The 21825-nt window shown below is 38.4% G+C and overlaps 1 protein-coding gene, 1 long non-coding RNA gene and 1 pseudogene across 18 annotated transcripts; all 3 read right to left on the bottom strand.

The window, feature by feature from the left end:
* Positions 1-9567: 9567 nt before the first annotated feature.
* On the bottom strand, positions 9568-13987 carry LOC141606318 (uncharacterized). Its single transcript, XM_074425404.1, has 2 exons — positions 12803-13987; positions 9568-10518 (listed from the first exon to the last, which is right to left on the bottom strand). The coding sequence occupies exon 1, from the start codon at positions 13488-13490 to the stop codon at positions 12831-12833; it is 660 nt and encodes a 219-aa protein (XP_074281505.1). The 5' UTR covers positions 13491-13987; the 3' UTR covers positions 9568-10518; positions 12803-12830.
* Positions 10966-12075, bottom strand: LOC141608490 (putative alpha,alpha-trehalose-phosphate synthase [UDP-forming] 11; annotated as a pseudogene).
* A 2394-nt stretch (positions 13988-16381) lies between the features above and the next one.
* Positions 16382-20455, bottom strand: LOC141606316 (uncharacterized). Of its 17 annotated transcripts, XR_012526669.1 has the most exons (8): positions 20039-20451; positions 19069-19167; positions 18887-18973; positions 17292-18107; positions 17111-17211; positions 16942-17022; positions 16746-16847; positions 16382-16651 (listed from the first exon to the last, which is right to left on the bottom strand). It is a non-coding gene; the product is annotated as an uncharacterized LOC141606316 (long non-coding RNA). The 17 variants fall into 17 exon arrangements; XR_012526665.1 differs by having other exon boundaries at positions 17292-17806; positions 17979-19167; positions 20039-20454; XR_012526666.1 differs by having other exon boundaries at positions 17292-17767; positions 17979-19167; positions 20039-20454.
* Positions 20456-21825: the final 1370 nt, after the last annotated feature.

Below are 21825 nucleotides of genomic sequence, written 5' to 3'. Positions count from 1 at the left end.
CGAGAAAAGACCTCGGCCATGCCGAAGGCAAAAGAAACGAACTCTTATTTATAATAACAGTTTACAGGCGAAAAGAATGGAGATAACAACCTACCAAAGGATACAAAATACGAGAAAAGCAAAAGCTACAATTATGTCATTTGAAGCACCAAAAAATGGCGGGGAGGAAGGGCTTAATGATCGGCCCCGAACAATCAAGTCTGATCTGTAAACTTGTTCTCATCAAGCAACCTCTGCCTGGTGCTGCTTACCATCAGTAGCGGTAGCCGCATCTTCTTCAATAGGCAACCCAGCGGCTTTCCTAGCAGCCTCAGCTTTGGCCTCGGCGTCATCAGCCGCCCTCATTCTCTCAGCTTCCTCCTTAGCCGCCTTAGCCCTCTCAGCAAGAGCTGCTTTCTCCGCGGCCGCCTCCTTCTCAATCTTTGCCTTCACCGCCTCCTTGGCCTTCTCCACCATGGCGTTCTCTTTAGCCTCGAGCTTGTCATCAAGCAGCTTGTCATATCTACCCCACGGAAAGGAACCATCAAGAGGGAAAAGCTCCTCGATCACTTCCCTAGCAGCTCCTTCGGCCAAGTCCCGGAATTCAGCGCACAGATTGGGGAGCATGACAGTTTGGAGCATCTCAATGTCCGCCTCCTTCTGCTTGATGATGGCCTCTTTGCCCCGAACCACCTCCGCCTGGGCCTTAAACAGGCCCTCGGATTCGTTCTCTGCTTTGGAGATAGAGGTCGGCACGCCCTTGAACATGGTTACACTTCTCCAAAGACTTCGCGGCCTCCTTGCCGCAGCCTCGGCCTTGGCTTTCTCAAGAAGGACCTCTTTTTCTGCGTCCTCCCGAGTTTTCTCTCAGCCAAGAGCGCCTTCTCAGCATCTCCCCTAAGCTTCCGCTCATTGAGGAGACCTAGCTTTGCCGACGCAGCCACCTGCTTAGCGGCATTACGCTCATGAACAGCTCGAGCCACGGCCTTCTCCTGCTCCGTGAGACGAGCAAACAGTAACCACGTTCCACCTTGCAAGCTCCCCTAATCGGCCTTCGTGCCTTCCTCTATAAGTCGGGAGACGAAGCCTTCGGGATGAAGGGACGGTGGTAACAATCGACCCCCAACTGCGGGCTACCGGGAGGAGGAAGCCTTCGGGATGAAGGGTTGACGGTGACGCCTTGATCACCAACTGCGCAGAGGTCCCCTCCGCCCGCCGCCTAACGAGAGCGGAAGCCGCTGCGGCTGGCCTACAAAAATTTAATAAAGACGTCGGTATCAACGTATATCGACATGCCGGGAAGCTCGTCATCGGGAGCACCCAATGACGGCTAAATTTAAGCCACGGAATGAATAGGTACCGTGCTTCGCCTTCTTGGCCGACGGAGGCACTTCCTTGCCAACGGTAGAAGCTACCTCCTTCCTCTTTCGGATAAGGGGAGATTCCTCCGCATCGGAGTCCCCCTCGGAAGGAATATCAACAACCTCCACCGTCTCCTTTTTAGGAGGGGGTGGGAGTTGCCCCAGCGTCGACGCCCTCGCCGCCGAAGACATTGTTTTCGCGTCGTCCGACGCACAACGCCGCTAACAACCTTCGCCGAGCCTCCTCCACGCTCAAGCCCTTCACCCGCTGCTCCATAAGATCACTCGGCGACTTCCTACGGTCGTGGGTTTGAGCCTTGGGATGCAAGTTGGCAACGGTTCCATCTTTGTGCGATCCCATTTCTCGGAGAATATCCTCGGACAAGCCCTTTCCAAAGTGGTGCGAAAGAAACAAAGCAAGAGTTAAGTAGAGGAAATAAACCGGAATTCGAGGAGCAAGAGCATTAAGAACGGCGATGGGCCTCACACCGACCCCACTCACCCCGTGCTAGGGTCGGTATGAGGCCGACATGGCGGTGAGCGGCTCATCCGAAGGATGATCTGCGTTGGGGAATCCATCTTTCGGTACCCACTCTTGTCCACCTCAAAGAGCCTCATTGCGTTTCTCATCCTCTTGGAGATAGACACGCTAGCATCCATTTTGAGCTTCTTCCGGAAACCCATCTATCGTGCTCCTCCCGAGTCTCACACCGCAAGTTAACTCGGTCTTGGAAAAAGCGAGGCGGCGGATAGTCATCCCAAGACCTTAACGTACACCCACCGCCTTGCGATCCTTGCAAGAAGAAAGTTTGTTGTGAGCGAGAGACGTAACCCGGCTCCATCTCCACGCCGTACCATCCGACGCGCCGAGAAAATGGTTTGAGATGGTGAAGCCGCGGAATAAATTCACCGTTGGGGCCTCTCCCTTGAAGAGACAGAGCCGGACAAAGCCGATTATGGTCCTCATAGCCAACGGGTGCAGTTGTGCAACGGCAACGTTCATGGCTCTAATAATGGCCATAACGTGCTCATTCAACTAAACCGAGCCCATACTCCAAATGCCGCATATACACGCGGGTGTGGCCCGGTGGAGGGCAACAGACGGCTGACCCTCCTCGGGGATAACAATTTTGTATCCCCTACCGAAGAAAAAATGGCCCTCGAAAAATTCCTCGCTTTGAACAATCGGCGAGCTTATGAGTCCAAGCACGGTCGAACGGACCTTACGGGCGTCGCCGTGATCCATAACATCGCCTCCCTTCGTTAGGACGAGACTTTTCCTCTTCATCACCGAAATCATCACCAAAATCTCCATAGGAATCAGAGTCCTCCCATTCCTCAAGAATTTGAGGATCAACTTCAGGAGAAGGAGACCTAGGGCCCCCCGACGCGGGTTTACTAGGTCCAAAGATCGCAGAAGACATGTTCACAACAAACTACAAACGAAATAAAAGAAAATTTGTTTGATTACCTTGAAGAAATACACTCGCCGGATCGAAGACCGAAGATTGGAAGAAAATAAAGCCCTTGAAAGTTTAAGAGAGGAAGATTTTGGGAGAAATTTTTTGAAATTTGAGGAAATGAAATTAATGGCCAAAATCACGGAGTAACTACCCTATTTATAGGGAAAAGCCCATGAAGAAGGACCAATCAGGGCACAGCCCATGAAGCGTCAACCAATCGCAAGCGAACACGTGTCGGACATGCAACCACGGAATGTCAATCGTTGCAGCGATTGAATGTCAATCAATGCTACGATTACCAAGCGTATTCAACACGCCCATTCACATCTCTTCGCATGTTCATCTCCCTCAACAAAATCCTAAGCGCTGCTCTCCGCCGGCTACATGATCGACCAAGCCATGAATCACGGTAGGGGGCAATCAAAAATGACCAGGCACTCGGCCCTGGTCTCGGCCAAGCGTCATATTATTTCCCACATCGGATACCCTTTACGCATCCATGTGGAGGGGGGATATATGGCACGGCCTAACAAGAACCACGCCGATGCTTCGGAAGAAGCCGTTTGCAAAAATTTTGCAAAAATACTTAGGCGAATATCGTTCACATACATCGAAGCCCATACCACGGCATAGACTACGCTGGGGCAAATTGATGGGGCATATTACGCGCACCGACCAAGTCAACATATTGAGCAAAGTCAAGGGTATCCACAAAGAAAGTCAACGACTTAGGCAGTCTAGCCGATGAATCCCATCTACTGTCACCGGGTCTCGCCGGACAACTAGCAAGGGACACAAATCCGCGACTCATATCCAAGACCCTCGGCGAGCACCCACAGGTCCATCGGCCGAGGGTATAACAGTCTTTTCACCTGATAGCCACTTGGCCACTACGTGACAAAAGGCGAAAGCCTATAAATACTCCTCAACCTTTATTGAGGAAAGGATCCATAAATTGACCTAATAACCACTATTCATCTGGTAATATATTGCTTATCTCTCTACAATACACTCTTAGCCAAGTTACAACAACTTCTCTCTAAGTTTACTGACTTGAGCGTTGGAGTGAGTACGCTCGGCCAAAGCCGAGCCCTCAGTTTGTTCATCGTTTCAGGAGACCGCAAGGAGGATTCAAGCAAGGACATCATTCTGTTAGCTACGAGTGGTAACAAACACCTGCTCTGGAATTAAACCCGGAACAGATTTATATTTAAATTTTTTTATGACAAAATTAAATCTAATTGAGCTTATATATACTATTCTTGAATTTCATTATAATTTTTTTAAAATCAATATTTTTATAATGGAGCTCAAGTTCTTTCTAATAAAGCTCGTAGTGTATAGGTCTAAGCTCAAATAATTCATTATAAAGCTCAGATTCTTTACTATACAACCAATACAACTGTTTGTATAGTCTACTTAGGCCCTCTTCTTTTAGACTTAATTTCAGTTCTAATAAGTTCAGTTCAATTCAGTTCAGCTCTATTAAGTTCAGTTCAGCTCCATTTAGTTCAGTTCAGTTCATATTAGTTTATTTCACCATTAATATTATTATTCTTATTTTATATTGTTATTTTTATCATTATTATTATTATTATTATTATTATATTAATTTATTTACTACTGTTATCATTATATTAATATTTCTTTTTAATATTTATTATATTACTATTATATTTATTATTATTATTATTATTATTATTATTATTATATTTATTTATTTATTATTATATTATTATTATTAATGGCAATATTAGTAGTATTAATATTTATTATTATTATTATATTATTATTATTATTATTTATATTAATTGTTATTATTATTTATAATATTTATAATATTTATATTATACTTATCAAATTTATTTTTTAGTCATTATTATTTAATATATTATATTATTATTATTAATGTTATAATTTATATTAATAATATATTAATATTTTTGTTTTTGTTGTTGTTGTTGTTCTTCTTCTTCTTGTTCTTCTTCTTCTTCTTCTTCTTCTTCTTCTTCTTCTTCTTATTATTATTATTATTATTATTATTATTATTATTATTATTATTGTTATTATTATTATTATTGTTAATATTATTATTATTATTATTATTATTATTATTATTATTATTATTATTATTATTATAAGATGCGTGCATCTTTTATTAAAATTAAAATAAAAGTTTACATGAAATTGGTGGGGAGCCGAGAGACAATCTGGGCTCCCACACCCTTAGCAACAACAAAGCTAAGTCTAGTAAAAATGTAAGCGGCCACCCGAGCCTGACATCCCGAGATCGAGAATTTCTGGATCCGCTTGAGCAAGGCAACAGCATCCGAACCCAGCTCCCCAAGTGAAGAGAAAGAGAAGGGAAGGAAACCATAACCAGCTGCCGCCCACAAATCCCCGTACTTATCACACCTACGCTGAGCAGCATCAGCGACAACCCGGCCGGGCACAAAACCCACCATCTAAGTCTGAGTTAAAGTAGAAGACCCTGTCAAGTTAACGCACATATCACGCCCTCTGTCCCAAGAATAAAGTAGCAAATCCGCAGGACGAAGAGAGCCACCATGCCCGTCAACCAAACGATATCAACCTCCTTTCCCGCAGAGATAGCAGATGTCGAATAGAGTGTCACAGACGAGGTTGTGCCAATGTTTAACGCCCACAGTACCAGTACAAGAAACAACGTGGTCCCCGAAAACATCATCAGCAAAAACCTGAGAGCAGGCAGGACAGGGCGTAGATATCGTGAATAACGGAGCACCCAGACGATACCCAAGCACACTACGGTAAGTCCTCCCGTTCATAGTCTGACCCAACCCCGAGATAGGAACCGCACGCAACCAATCAGAGAAATGAGAACCCTGCTGAGACTGCCACAAAGCAAGCTTGCGTGGTGTCAAAGAGAAAACAGACTCTGAGGCAGCAGCAACCGTCACGAAATAATTGTCTGTCAATTTCTTCATAAGTTTGGGGGCAGCAATTTCACTAGGGTTACCTAAGATAGCAGAACCTGTAGTCATAGAAAACACCCGTACAACATCGTCAAAAGCAGGGCCAACAGCTACAATATCAGAAGGTCCGAGGAGCTTAGCCTGCAAATCAACAAACTGCAAACGGGACGCAATAAAAGCATAGTGTAAAACATCTCCCGCCGCATAAACACCAAGATGAAAAGGGAATGTAGCAAGGCGCCACTGCCGATCCCCAAAACCCGGGCCAGACGCGGTGACAATACTTTCCAAGTTGGAACGAAGAGCAGCATCGAAAGGAAGATGGACCGACCCAAAAAACACTGGGGGGGCAAGTACGAAGAGAGAAATAGAGCTTAGAAATACCAGTACAAGTTCTAAGCAGAAGCAACTCACATTGCGTGTTCTCAATCTTCGCAAACAAGTCCATTAGCTCAATGGTCTTAGTCACTCTCTTCGCCACAATCTCATGCCAAAACCAGGACAAGTACTGACAAATCCACCCAAAACTGTAACACCACGCATGGGCCGAGCAATAGAAGTGGGGAAAACCCCGGGAAGCCGACTCCGAGGATCCTCAACAGGCCAAAAGACCTCCGACTTGGAGACATTAAGATGCAGTCCAAAACGAGGGCCATCAGCTATAATCAAATCCAAAAACCTTCCCACCTCCAAAGTGTTCCCAACGATGGTGCCATCATCCAAGTACCATGCCTGCAAAGTAAGGTCAAAAGAATCCCGAATTATGCACACCAAGGGATGCAAAACCAAAGCGAAAAGCAAAGGACCCAAGGGATCACCCTGCTGGACACCCTGACAAGACCACAAGCAATGCTCCCCATAAAAAAGACGGGCAGGGCTGGAGTAACAGAACTCCACCCAACGGGAAAGAATCGGGCAACGACGGCGGACTTCCAGAAGCATGGTCGTACGATCAACAAGGTTGAAAGCATTTTGGAAATCGACCAGCAGCATAAAAAATCTCACCTCAGCACCACGAGCCTCAATGAGCCGATACAAAGCATGCAAGATAGCCTCTCCTCCATCAGCTATTATTATTATTATTATTATTATTATTATTATTATTGTTGTTGTTGTTGTTGTTGTTGTTGTTATTATTGTTGTTATTATTATTGTTAATTTGTTGTTATTATTATTATTATTTTAGTTCAGTTCAGTTCATATTTTTTTATTTCAACATTAATATTATTATTCTTATTTTATATCTTATTGATACCATTATTATTATATTAATTTATTTACGATTGTAATTATTATTATTATATAATTATATTATTTTTATATTTATTATATTACTATTATATTTATTAATAATTAATTTTTATTGTTTATATTATTATATTTATATTTAATAAATTTATTATTATTATTATTATTATTATATTTATTATTTTATTAATATATTTATTATTATTATATTTAATATTATTATATTAATATGTTATTATATTATATTTATTATTGTATTAATATATTCATTACTATTAATATTATTAATCACATATTTATTATTATTATTATTATTATTATTATTATTATATTTAGTATTGTTATATTAATAAGTTCTTATATTAGACCTATTATTATTATTATTATTATTATTATTATTATTATTATTATTATTATTATTATTATTATTATTATTATTATTATTATTCTCATCATATTATTATTATATTATTTTTTTAGTTATTATTATTTATATATTATATTATTATTAATAATGTTATCATTTATATTACTAATATATTATTAACATTATTACTATATTTATTATCATATTATTTTTTTTGTTTTTTATATATCTTATTAGATTATTATTATTATTATTATATTATATTCATATATTATTATTATTAATGAATAATATTATTATAGCATTTATTATTATTATTATTATTATTATTATTATTATTATTATTATTATTATTATTATTGGTATTATTGTTATTATTAGTAGTAGTATAATCTTTTTATTATTATTTTGATTCGATTCGATTGATTGTTCAGCTCCATTAAATTGATTGAGTTGATTGATTGAGTTCAAACAATTTCAGTCCAAAAGAATAGGGCCTTACTGATTTACCACTTTCCCGCTTTTCAAACACACACATGCAAACACTTTTTAATTGTTTAATTTTCATCGGCTTAAATATTACCCATTTGAGGACGTGAGGTAGATAAAACAAAAGCATAACGGGTAAGGAGTATGAATCTGTTTTGTCTTATCTACCTATACGCGTAGTACTTGACTCGTCGCTAAGGCTGAGCAAGTTGCGGTCTAGACCGTATAAATGGACCGGCCCGGACCATTTAGTTTGGACCGAACCTGGACCAGTTTCATTTAGGTCCAGTACTCGGCCTACACTTTTTGAAATTTTGGGTTTCGGTACGGTCCGATCAAAGACCGGTTAATTTCAGTCCAGACGAATGGACCTATATTTAAATATATTATGACTAATTTTCGAAATTTATGAACAGATAATATTTCAGTCTTCGATCCGGTCTGATTTGAACCGATATCCACTCCCTACGTCGCAAGCTAGTGACAGGTATGCCTGTCACACGGGAGATTTGTTGGCGGCTCCTATAAGGCTTGCTATTTAGAACGTTGTGTACTTTTGTACTATGTAAAACAAGAATTGTAACAAATGGACTTTAATTTCTGCGGTTAAAATTATTAAAAAGTTTCTTGTTAGGAAATGGCCCTTCGAATCGACCATCGTAGGGTTTAATTTACGCCCGTTAAAATGGTAGATAATTGTAGGTGGGTTTTTCCGATAACTCTGTTAGCTTAAGATAGGAGACATGTATACCATATTTGTCGGGAGTTTTTGTAAGACCGTCAAACAAATCCAGTCGATGGTAGTAGTTCGTAAATAGATAGACATTGCAAGATTTTCCTCAAAAGTTATCAACCCCTTAAGTTTACTTTTACGTGAGATTAAGCCCCTTAAATTTGATTTGGAGTAAATAACCCCTTAACTTTGCTATAAAGTGAAATCAAGCCCTTTTTATTTTTCCGGTCAAAATCTCACCGGATTTTTCAAATTCTCACCAATTTCTCATATCGGTGTACATATTAGGTATAAATTTCTCTCGGATACGTTTACTTTTTCATTTGTGTGCTCCTGTCATCAAGTAAGAGCGGTGATGATGATCCTCAAAAACTGTCGAGTTGTTTGCCCGGTAATCTAAGATCAAATCCGTGGTTTGCCAAATTGGTCTTCCTCTCCAAAATTACAAATTAAATTGTTGAAGATACAGCTATTATTCTTAGCATCATTCAAGGGTGTTGGTAGGGAAAAATATATTCTACGACTATTGAGTGCGCAATTACTGGAATTCATAATTATTCTTCATTCACGCATTTTAGTCGGCATTTTGATTGTTAATATCAAGAGTATGATCGTGTGTTTTTTCAAGACGCTATAAACATTGCGGTACATCTACATGTATAAAGTAATAAGGAGTGAAATTTATACCTAATTTGTACACCGATATGAAAAATTTGTGAGAAATTGAAAAATCCGATGAGATTTTGGCCGGAAAAATAAAAGGGGCTTGATTTCACTTTATAGGAAAGTTAAGGGGGTTGTTTACTCCAAATCAAACTTAAGGGGCTTAATCTCACGTTGAAGTACACTTAAGGGGTTGTTTACCCCTTTCGCGGTTATTATTTCTTACAATTGTAGCAGGTTTGCAATCGGCTGTATAGTGTACTGGAACGAATCCTTTTTTAAGGAGAGCATTATTATTTCCGCCTTCAACTTACAATCGGGAAAGGGTCACACACTCATTTGATGACCTTTTGCGAGTAGCTAATGAGTAAATGTGTACTGCTCCTCGTTTCTTTAAGGTGTTTACAGGCGAGGCCTTTTTAAGGCTAAATTGATGAATATCGGACATGTCACCGAATCTCCTACAGAAATTATGCATTTTATATAACATACGAAAGCGTCCAACGCATCTAACATATACCCAGGCTTAGGTTCCTGTGGCATAGATGACACTGCAGCTATAAACCCTTAACCAGCGCAAGTCTTCGAGATAATACCTAGCCATCCTCGGTTTCTGACCCACAGTGCAGGCAAATAATTCCAGGTTTTCAGTCGATAACGGGTCGGAAGTGGCCCATCCAATACCCTCAAACATGTCTTCGTCAGACCCCCCGATGCATAATACAAAATCCGGCATTTTACCCTTGTTCCACATTGTTGCTATGAGTTTTTCCACAGCAATACCTTTGCTCAGACCCTAAAATAAAAAGCCAGCAGATATAATCTATCAGATTTATAGATAAAAAAGTCGGTAGTCATGGCCTTATCTCAGTGGTTGCACTACAGCCTACAGATGTGATTGATACGACCTAAAAATGCAGCTGCATGAAGCTTCAAACCTTATTAAGGTCATGATTGTGGTGTCGACCTGTTGTAGCCGATTTGAAATCATGGTCTCAAGTTTAACCACCAGTAGGAGCAATTAACAGTGAGGCAGGTCCTATCATCTCACCAAAATCACACTAACCTAGTCTGTGTGAGTGTGTGTGGTTTACGGCCTATCACGCACCACCAGTTACCTAGCGGGCACTCCAATGCAGCTTCCTTTATGAAAGATCCATCTGTAGCTTCTGCATAATTCTCCATAACCGGTATGACAATGTTTTTCTAATCGATATCCATTCCTCGCATGCTTAATTCCCATAAAGAGCTACTACTCCACCTACAGAAAAAGAAAAGAAACTACTAGGATGAGTGATGTATATACAAATTTGCAAAACACCAAGAAAGAAATCAATTCAAAATCAGCGAGTCTTGTACGAGATCCCCTCACTGTACGTAAGACCTGTCCAAACTCCAAATACTCGTCAGTATTTAACACGCCTCATTTATGTGTGTAATTCAAACAGTCTAATAATATGAGAAATTGTGGTTAACGAACCAAGTAGCATGTTCTGCTGATAACCCAAAAGCTTGTCACAGAGGGAGAACCAATTGCCGAGCACCTGTATCTCTTCCGCTCACAATGAAGACATTATTTCCTGGATCATTTCATCTACCCTGATGATAACGATGTCAACGTACCATCATAGTCCAGTAGAATCAACCTATTGCTAGTGTTGTCATACGCCATTTCGAAGTAACCAACAGTCTTAGGTGTTTCTTCATGTCAGATGTCACTCATTCTGTTCGCTTTGTGCATTAAATTCACCAAGTTGTTCCACAATCCATGGATTTGACCCTTATTGCCCCACTACTTGCTGGTGAACAACCAACAAACTCCGAGACAATTATAACACTCCGTTTGCCTTCCAATGAGCCCAGAATTGGACTCGCTTGACGACACAAGGAACCCAATTAATATTCCATCCCTCAAACAGTTGAGCATGCAACAGTCAAATATTGCATAATGAGCAGCCTTTTCCAAAGTTGAAACGGCCGCTTTGACAAAAACAATTGGTTCATAACCTGATTAACCATACTTTTCATTAGTCTCCTTTAACAATATGAACAATCTCCCTTTGAATCGCCAGCACGTCCTCCCCTTGACTTCTAACACGGGTTACAACTTGAACAAGAACAATTCACCCCTTAATTCTTCCCCTCGTATTTCACCTTTAACTCCATAACCCTCTTAGCGGTTTCAATAGACGACATCAAAAACTTAAGCTGAACCATATGGATCCCAACTGGTAAAGTCTTAAAACTCACTGTTCTACCATAATATTCCACCCCAAGATACCCTCTTTCCGACTTATAATCCAACCCCAACATCCTACTACAACATGACAAAAAATGACTTGTAATCAAAAGTATGAAACCCAATAAGATCAGCATTTAATAAACCTCTCAAAATCTACTACTCTGTAACTGGTATGGCCCTGAAATCTCGGATGACGGAAAAGTCTTGTACATGAAAAAACGTGATATTAACCCAAAACCCTCCTTAAAAGGGTAGGCAGCAACATTAGATGATAATCTTCACCGATATATAATCTTCCTCCCCTTCAACCTAACTTACCTAAGTACTTCAATAACTTTATGTGCAGAACGAATTTTAGCACTAATATCGGCACTCCAGTGTGTAGGATCATAATAATAACAACCAAGATTACATGGAATTGGCATTTTATAATGAAACAAAAGCCACTAATAATGCTTACAAAAACCATGATGAAGCAATATTTATCATCATCATTTGGTAAAAAACAGGTGAACACTTAAATTCATAAAACAAAAACTGGAAAATTATTTCTTCTTGTTCTAGATCAATCTGAATTTAAATTCATTTAAAAAAAAAAACTGATGGCGAGTTTATAATTTCACAAAATAAACTGAACACGAACTAAGATGTAGAAGACTTGAGTCAAACCGTGATCCTAAAAAACTTGCCTGAACCCAATCAGTTTGCCATGTGCCAGGTCAAAGTTTACTTCACTGAAATTAGAGAATTTACCTCATCAAAAGCTAGTGAATAGTTTCAACAAGACATCATCACGAAAGTCCGGTTTTTCCCAATACAAGCCCCGGAGCAAGCCAATATAATTGAAAACAAAACTAATACTTCCTAGATGAAGCAAAACAAGGTACTTCACAGTATCTCGGAAAAAAGAGACAGTGATATTGCAGGCAAAAGACATACATCACACTATAACTTTACCAAAATCAATTTCTATAAGGAGATCATAAAATAATTCCGAAAAAAGACAAAGTAACAATAGACTAAGTTTATTTGTAACGATCAAAGTCAGCAGTTGCAGAGTATCCTTTGTCTACAAGATGGCGAACAATGGCCAAGTACAAAGGTGTAGATAAACACCTGACTCAGAAACCATTCATCCCGCCATTCTGGCCAAACATTTAGCTTTCAACTACAACAGAAATGAGGAAGACTCCAATACTCCAACAGCAAAAAGAGCGGCTACATTCTTGTTTCTCACGTAAGTGCAGTAAGTAAAAGGGATAAGAACTTAACTGATAAGGTGATAAAATTTTCAAAACCCTACCTCAGTAACTGAAACTGGATTACCAAATTCACTCCATAACAACATTAGCACCAACGGCTTTCATCTTCTCGATTATCTGTAGAGCTTCTTCCTTAGACACACCCGTCTTAAAAATAGAAGGTGTCTTCTCCACCAAGGCCTTCGCCTCCTTCAACCCCAAATCAGTAAACGTCCTAATCTCTTTGATAACTTTAATCTTGGAACTACTTTCATACGCCTCCAATTTCAACTCAAAAACAGTCTTCTCGGGAACCTTCTCTTCTTGAGCATCAGTACCAGGCCCACTCGCCCCCATTTGACCCAACCCAGCAACTGCCCCAGCCTTCAAAACTCCAATAACTGGCGCTTCTGTCATCGCCATCTTCTTCATCAAAATGGATGCCAACTCAGCCGCCTCCCTTAATGTAAGCAACGCCACCTCATCAACCAGCTTAAAAACCCGGTCACTAGGCGGACTCCTATGGCAAGTTGGGTCAAACATAGCATGATCATAATCAGCAGGAAGTCTCCTAGGATCAATTTCCACTTCTTCTAATTCCTCTTCCTCCACTTTCCTCGCCGGTTGCCCGTAGTTTCGACATATCACAAAATTAGGGTTTAAGGGCTTTGCACCAATTACTGATTCAAAATAGAATTTTGACATCAACCCAGTTCGCAAATGTTGCCTAAATCTCGGAATCAAACTCATTTTATATCAAATCTCCCAAATTTTGATCTTTCGATCACCCAATAGATTGAATTAAATTCCAGAAATGTCAACTATAGCTTAAACCCTGAGGGAAATGAGTTTAGGGTTTTACAATTGATGGTATATAAACCCAAATTCCTATACTAATTGCAAAATAAACACAAAATTATAGCAATTTAAGAATCGTTAAACAAAATGTGCAACGTGAGATGCAATAGAGAGATGAGATACATAAACAAACCCGGATTTAAACCGTATAAGGTGAGATGAATTCGGATGAATTTAGCAGTTTGGAGCTCTAATTTTGGAGCTTTAATGGCGGATTTACGGCCATGAAGTTGAAGTAGAGGACAACTGAAGAATGATCTGAACTATGAGTCTATGAAGGATAAAAATGGAACGTCGTTTATTCGTTTATGAGTTAAATCGCAAATTACAAGGTCTTTTTCGTCAAGGTCCGTTTTATGTAAAGCGGAACTCGACGAGAAGTTTATGGGTTTGGGTTACGACATACTCCTTCCCACGATCTCGATGAATATGGTGGTAGCTAAATTAATTAGGGGCAATATCAGATCGGGTTTTTCATACGAACGTCCCTCTAACTCTCATATCATGTCAATGAATCATCTTAACCAAAGCTTAAGCCGATGGTTTTAAGATCGGTTTTATACTCTAACATGTAGTAGGAATGTAGAATATGTGGAAAAGGAGAAATAACTTAGGGGGTGTTTGGTTGGCTCTCTTGGAATGGATTTGCTCCATTCCAATGTTTGGTTGGAGTCTTTTGGAATGGAGTTAGATACTCACAATGGATTCTAACTCCATTCCAACCCCCTAGAATCTCATACCAAACTTTCCCCCTTGGTATTTAACTCCATTCCTCTCTTCTACAATTTTAGATGAACCAAACAAATTTATAAAAGAATGGATTTAGAACCCCATACCATTACGGGTTCATATTCCAATCCATTCCATTCCATGCTATTGAACCAAACGCCCCTTAGTGTTTCGAAACACGAAATTGATTCATTTTCATGATTTTAATTGTAGAAATCAAAATGTTTTGCATTCAATTTAAAATTCAATTCCAAAAGTTCGTTTGGGAATCTACGAAATTGGATTTGGAATTGGGCGAGGCGGATATGGGTCGAGGTAATCAAATACTCCCTCTGTTTTTTTATATATAACTTTCTCATATTTCGAGACACTCCCTTCTCTTTTCAATATCTCTTAAAATATAAAACTAAATATTATGATATGCATACTCATATGAAAGAGTTTTTCGTAAGAAATTTAATGGTATCATCTTTATATTTTTTGAACAAATATATTTTTGTAAATATTAAAATCAAATATTTACCTCGTAAATGCAAAACGTCATATATAAAGAAATAGAGGGAGTATTTTTATTTGAAATTAAATAAATATTGTCACGGAAAATATTTATGGTTGAGAAAAATATTGTGATGAAATATTGTGATGAAATTCTAGGATAAAGGGGATCTCTCAGCAATCCCTACATTTCAGATTTATAGATATCTAAATTGACTGTTTAAGTGTGGTAAATCATCTCATCTGCAATAAACATGAAATGATACAGTCAAAGAGACAACGATCTTTTCAACAGAGAATTTAGTAACACAGGCATTGTAGCAAATCTCCGACCACTTTTTTACAGCCGATTATAGTCGGCCATATAACTGTAGCTTTCTGCATCATTTGTATAATCAATTAATTTGCATTTCACCTAAATATCACTATGTGTAGCTAAGTTCTCTCTCCGCCAACCTCTGACTTGATTATTAGCCTCTTAACTTCTGATATATGTTCATGCTATCTTCATTCTTCCTCTGCCCTATTTCCAACTATTTTTCTCTAATTTTCATGAGAAATGGTGAAGAGCTCATTGTAGATGCTCTTAGCATTGTGTGAGTCATCTATTTTGCGCATATAAAAAGTCTACCTACCTTGAGTCGTCTTTGACCTAATTACATACACTCATTTTATTTCTCACTACTTCACTCATTCCCTCCCATTTTCACTACTCAATCAGTCATCAGTATGGCATCCTCAGTTGTTGAAATCGATTCCTCTACACAAACTGTCGAATACGCTCGGCTACTAATCTTGGAAGAAAAGGCTAGAAGATTTGATGAGCTTGTAGTCAACGGTAAATATTATTTTTTGTTACAAGATCCTTTAATTTTATCTTTTAATTATAAACTAGTTTTGGCACCCGTGGATTCACGGGTTTTGCTGCTTTTGGTTTGTCGGTAGTATATACGACCCTATTCCTCCTGCGCGGTCTTAATTTTTGATCTCATATACACATTTTCTACCAATAAATCCCTGTTAATCTCCCCTCCCCCCTCTCTCCACGTAAGCTGACAAAGCATCGTAAAACTCTTCAATAAACCAAAATAGAATCAAACAAAAACGCGGGTATTTGTGAATGCTTGAGGAGCTATTAATAATTTAATATGACCATTAATGCAACCTTCATGATTGACGACATCAATAGAACAACACCCTACGGCACCGTTTGTATAGCACCCTTTGGCATCGGTTCATGGAGGTTCCCATGGCGTATATGCATTTGATAGGCACATTGGTATCGGTTATGAAACCGATGCTAAAGAGTACTTTTAGCATCGGATACACTGAACAAATGATGCTATAGCAGGTACACCTTTGTCATCGCTTCCTTTTAATAACCGATGCCAAAGGTATATATATTACACCGGCTGCTTTTCTAGAACCGATGTCAAAGCTTGTTTTTAACATCAGTTATTATTATTTTACGACCGATGCGTAATGTGAAAATTTTTAAGAAAAAAAATATTGGAAATTCAGATACATGACAATTCCAAATAAAGGGTGAGACCATCAAATGATTTGAATAATAAATTAATAATAGCTGTCGGAAATTTACAACACCTCATTACAAAGTGATTAATCCAAAATTATACACCTGCAAAATTTTGAGTACCAGTAGAATGATTTTCTCAATATATCTGGCTACAATTGTACAACCCATCGATATCTTGCTACAAATGTTCAACATAAAATCAAAACAAACTACATCGCTTCTATACATTTCTGAGACCAAAACTCACGAACTTGGTCTATATCTTCAGTCGTCATTCTTACTTCGAAACACACTATCAGATAAAAAGGTAATAATAACAGTGGGTTAGTAGCTACGCCTATAGTTATTTTTAAATCACAAAAACTTTATTAGAAGATAGGAAATACCTCTATTAAGCTCTCTTGACGGGTAGAGTAGGATACGGTTATGTCGTACATCCATTTCATGACGTAATATCCACACTCAAAGTCTCCAGATTGTTGAGGATACTAAAATTATATGAAAAAAAGGTGGTATGAGTTAATCTAACTCATATAACTTAAGTAGATACTAAAGAGTTAAAAAGTTAATAATGTTATTTACCTCAATCAAATTCACTGTAAGTTCATTTTTTTTTTATGTGGATGACGCCTTCCAGCAACAACACTATACACAATCCATGCCCTGAAAATATAAACATGAAAAATAATTTACCATTTTTCCTTTTGCGACAATAATTTAAGATATATCATACGCAAGAAACTTAGCTTACAATTGTAGATTTTCTTTGATCTTCAAGTCAAGTTGTCTCTTGAGTCCAAAATATATACCACATTGTCCCAAGGGCAAATAACAACCAACAACCAATACTTGCTATACAAGTATATCCGCTTAAGTTAACTCTACGAAATAACTAAACAATCAATTAAAAGAACTTCAGAAATTAAACTTACTTCTCATAGAATGCACCGCACCCATCATATATTTCTTATCTTGTTGGATTTTCAAGACATTATTAACATAATCTTCCATAACCCTTGGGTTATACAAGTAAGAACTAAGTTGCACAGGGCACATGAAGCCAACACCTTCTTCAGTTACTTGAAGTGATCTCCCATAGTCATGTAAGAAACTGTTTCGGTAAAAAAAAAAAGCTCTAAACGAATATATAGAACATATAATTCAATTGATATAAGTTTAATATGGAGAATATTAATAGCATAACTGAAAATAAGATAGAATAATACTTATACCTTCCCCAAACTTGAATTATTGTTACATTTAGAGAGTCGTAGTTGAACATTTCCCTAATATCCTTGGAATTTTAAGTACATTGTGACGTCTCCAGGCTTGTAAACCGACTCACTGATATCTATAGATACAAAATCTATGGAATCCACGATAATAAGACCAATATTCTGTCCAATTGCTGACAATATGCACCAATACTTTCAGCCTTTTCTTGAACCTTTCGTCCATCAACATTATTAACTTACAAATTACATATTTCATTTTTGTGATTTGCAGCAAGATGAACATGATACATTGAGGAAAAAGTACATGTGTTACATTACTGATCTTTTAGTTAGACTGGACATAATCAAAGAACTTAAAACAAAAAGTGAACATAAAGTACTTACAGTGAACATATATCAAGAGCTTACAGTGAGATGAGAATCCTTGTTCACAAGTTCAAAAGTACATGTGTTGCATTACTGATCTCAGCAGCTTCCTTTCTTTCAGCACCGGTCTTAAACTCAGCAAGGTACCTGTGATAGTCACCCTTCATCTTGTTATAAAACACCTTAGACTCAGCAGCAGACGCCTTAGGGATGACGTGCGACTCAAGAAGGTTATAGAACTCATACTCGACACTATCTGTTATAATATGGCTACTGCTCCATATTAAAACTGTCGGTTTAAATTTTGGTGAAAGAGGTCAGTAGACATGTTAAATAGACCATAATTAAACAAATAATTGGAAATATGCCTAAAATTAGACGTTGGAGGTGCTGCAAAGGTAGTGTCTAGTAAAGTTTCCACTTGTTGCCCGAATGGTAGTAAACAGATTACGAGGCAAGTGGTCTGTTAGGCTGCTTAGTTGTGCAAGTTAAAAACGTGAAACATAGAACGACAATTAAAGTTCAGAACTTTGTTTATCAATGAGGATTGAGGTATGGTTATTACCTGGTTCTGACTCCCGGCGTTGGGTATGTAGTAGTTAAGGTCATGGTAATGTCACGTGTATTGCTAACTATTTGAAAATGGCTCTTACAACAAATGGCCCATTTATTGAGATCCTATACTCATGCAAAAATAAGACCGCACACCTTGTGAGCTTCAATACAGGTATGCCGATGGAGACTTGATCGGCCAAGATAACATCATATGGTGGCCACATGAGCAAAGTACAAAGTGCAACGAAAATGAATCGGAAATACGCGCATACAGCATGGAGTTCGTAGAATATAAGCCGTGGTAATAAATTATCATATACGGTAACTGGGTGAGATGCTATACTGATGCAAAAATATGACCACACACTTACCATTTCTACCTGTTTTTCGTTTATTTTTGTCTTCCATTTTAAGCAAACGATTACGCTACTTTCCCACAACTTCTTTGGGTTCAATTGCTATACAGAGTGCCAAACAAAAAGGTGGGTCAAGAACACTTTTGTAGAATACCAAACTTCAAATAAAATCAACAGAAAGCAAAGAAAAAAATTACACCGAATCGAGTATATTAGGAAGAACGAAGTTGAAGGTAAAGCACAATCCCCAAATACGCAAACACGGACGAAACGAATGACGCACAAGTAAGTCGAATCTGCAGACAAAATAACATCAAAAAACAACACATTGAAGATCAGGCCATCGACTAATTATAAACACAATAAACATACGGGCATCGATTAGTTAAGAACTAAATAAGCCTTAATTGAATCAATAATGGTAAATATGCAAATATGCCTAAAGTTAGATGTTGGAGAGGTGCTTCAGAGGTTGGGCTGAGTAAAGTTCAGTCCACTTGTTACCTTCGATGAGCCGGAAACGCCACCAACCCCGCACAGAAACCAGACCGACATACGAAAAATCTATTGAAAGACCGTCTCATGCTATTATTGTATCATAATAACCCAACTGGGAAAGTCTAGTCAACTATCAATTAACACACTTAGATCATAATTAACACCACAGCTTCAAACTCATGAACATTGGCAATCACAAAATGAAAACAAAACAAAGCAAGCAGCATGTAATTAAATGGGATTACACATAAAATAGGCTGAAATTTTGAACATATTTCAATCAGTTACGCATCAAATCGGGAAAAGTCGGCAGAAATTGATTGAAATGTAATGCTAGAGAATAAGTAGCAAAAAAAATGAGCTCGCCAAATGCAAAATAATTGAGTAAAGCATACAAGAAAGGATGATTGATGATTTCGACGTCGATGAGAAGGGATGGTTGAGATTTTGTTCGTGAAGACGGGAGGTTTATCCTATCTAAATTTAATCATATTGAGGATTTTGTGCGTGAAGACGGGAGGTTTATCCTATCCAAATTTAATCATATTATATGGAGTAATCAATTTAGGGAGGCAGACAGACGACAATTAAGTGTCATGAATACAGGAGCTAGTAACCGTAAGAAGGGGAGATTGAAGAAAAGGCGTAATAAATTTAAGGCAGTAACACCTCCGATAAGCGGAACCGCCACCAACCCCGCACAGAAGTAGCACCTGGCGGCCGAAGACGGAGATCATGGGCTGAATAGAATCCTAAGCCAGCGGCATCGAGAGGGCTCTCCAAACTGGCCATCACGGCAACAGTGCGAAAGACAAATCGGGGGAGATAATATTTTGGAGGTTGGGTACCTAGGTGATTTATGTGAGTTGACTAAAAAAAGGGATTAAGAAGCTAAGGAGGGGGATAAAGAAATGACGGTGAAATATGGTCTATGTCGGAGTAGTCGTCTATGTCGATTGTCGGTAGACGGTAGCAGCCTAGCAGGTGATGAGCAAGGTAACGATGGGTGAAGTTGGTGACGTGGGTTTTTTTTTGCAAGGTGGCATTTTGTAGGTCTAGGTGGCATTTCTGACGTGGCTTTTAATTGGGGATTTAGTTTACCCTTTTAATAGTATTTATAGATAAAAGGAAAAATTACAACTTGCCACCATGTATTTTCCGTATTTTAAAACTTACCACCATGTATTTTGATTTTTACAACTTACCACCGCCTTTTATCGTATATATCCGAATTCCCACCGTATTTCATTCCCGACCTTCATTTTTCTTAATTCCCAACTTTTTTAAGTGAATAACCTTATTAATGACCATAATACCCCTACAATTATCCTCCCCAAACTTGCTCTTGAGTCTCCAAATCAAAATCAAATACAAAAACAAAACAATCAAAGATAAACCCAAATCAAAATCAAAATCCAATCAAAATCAAAAGTGAAACAATCAAAGATATCCCATATCAAAATCAAAACAATAAAAAAAAAAATACTTTCATCCATATAAAAATAAGAAATCCTGACAATTAAACACCCCAAAAATCAGAACACCAGGACGGCCGAACCACTCTTCCACCATCTACCCTTGGCGGCTCTATCCAACGCAACACGATTTACATTTGCGGCACCGCAATCAATTTTTATTTTTTATGGAACATCACCAGTAACCCATGGAACCTTCTCCTCCACCGACAAAAATCCTTAGATCTAGGGTTTTCGTGGGTGGAGAAGGGGATTTCGTGGGTAGGGGTAATGGTAGTGGCAATTTTTTGCTCAAGGTTGTTTTATCTATCACAGCGTTTCACTTGCGAGCTTCTTTAATTTTGGTTGTGGTTGAGTTAAAGGTGCGCAGTGAAGATACTGAAATGGCGTTGGTGATGGAGATCGTGGGGCGAGTGGTGAAGTGGCGATGGCGGTGCGAGAGATGTTTCGGTGGTGGTGGTGGTGGTGATGAATGAAATCAAAGAAGATGGTGGAGTTTAAGTGAATTATTTGGTGTTTGATTGTCAAATTTTGATTTCTTAAAATTAAAAGATAATTTAACTTGGTATTTTGCTTGATTTTGATTCTTTTGGGGTTTTAATTATGTTTGTCTTTTGTTTAGATAAGGGTATTTTGGTCATTTATAGGTTAATTCACTTAAATAAGTCGGGGATTAAGAAAAATGAAAGTCGGAAATAAAATACGGTGGGAATTCGGATATATACGATAAAAGGCGGTGGTAAGTTGTAAAAATCAAAATACATGGTGATAAGTCGTAAAATACGGAGAATACATGGTGGTAAGTTGTAATTTTTCCTAAATAAAAGGTTACCTAAATTAAGGAAAAGTTGATAATTAATTATATCGTCCTTCTCTCTAAAAACGTCCCCCTTCTCTCTAAACCCAAAAACAAAACAACCCTAATTTCTTTTGAGCCGCCGCCACCCCTACCACACACATCCTCACCTGCTCCCCCTATTC

Source organism: Silene latifolia, chromosome 10 (genome assembly GCF_048544455.1).
Source record: "Silene latifolia isolate original U9 population chromosome 10, ASM4854445v1, whole genome shotgun sequence".
Lineage (NCBI taxonomy): Eukaryota > Viridiplantae > Streptophyta > Magnoliopsida > Caryophyllales > Caryophyllaceae > Silene > Silene latifolia.
This window is presented reverse-complemented; position numbering and strand designations above follow the sequence as displayed.

Coding starts and splice junctions, on each gene's coding strand:
- LOC141606318 (XM_074425404.1), bottom strand. CDS start 13,490: ATGAGTTTGATTCCGAGATTTAGGCAACATTTGCGAACTGGGTTGATG.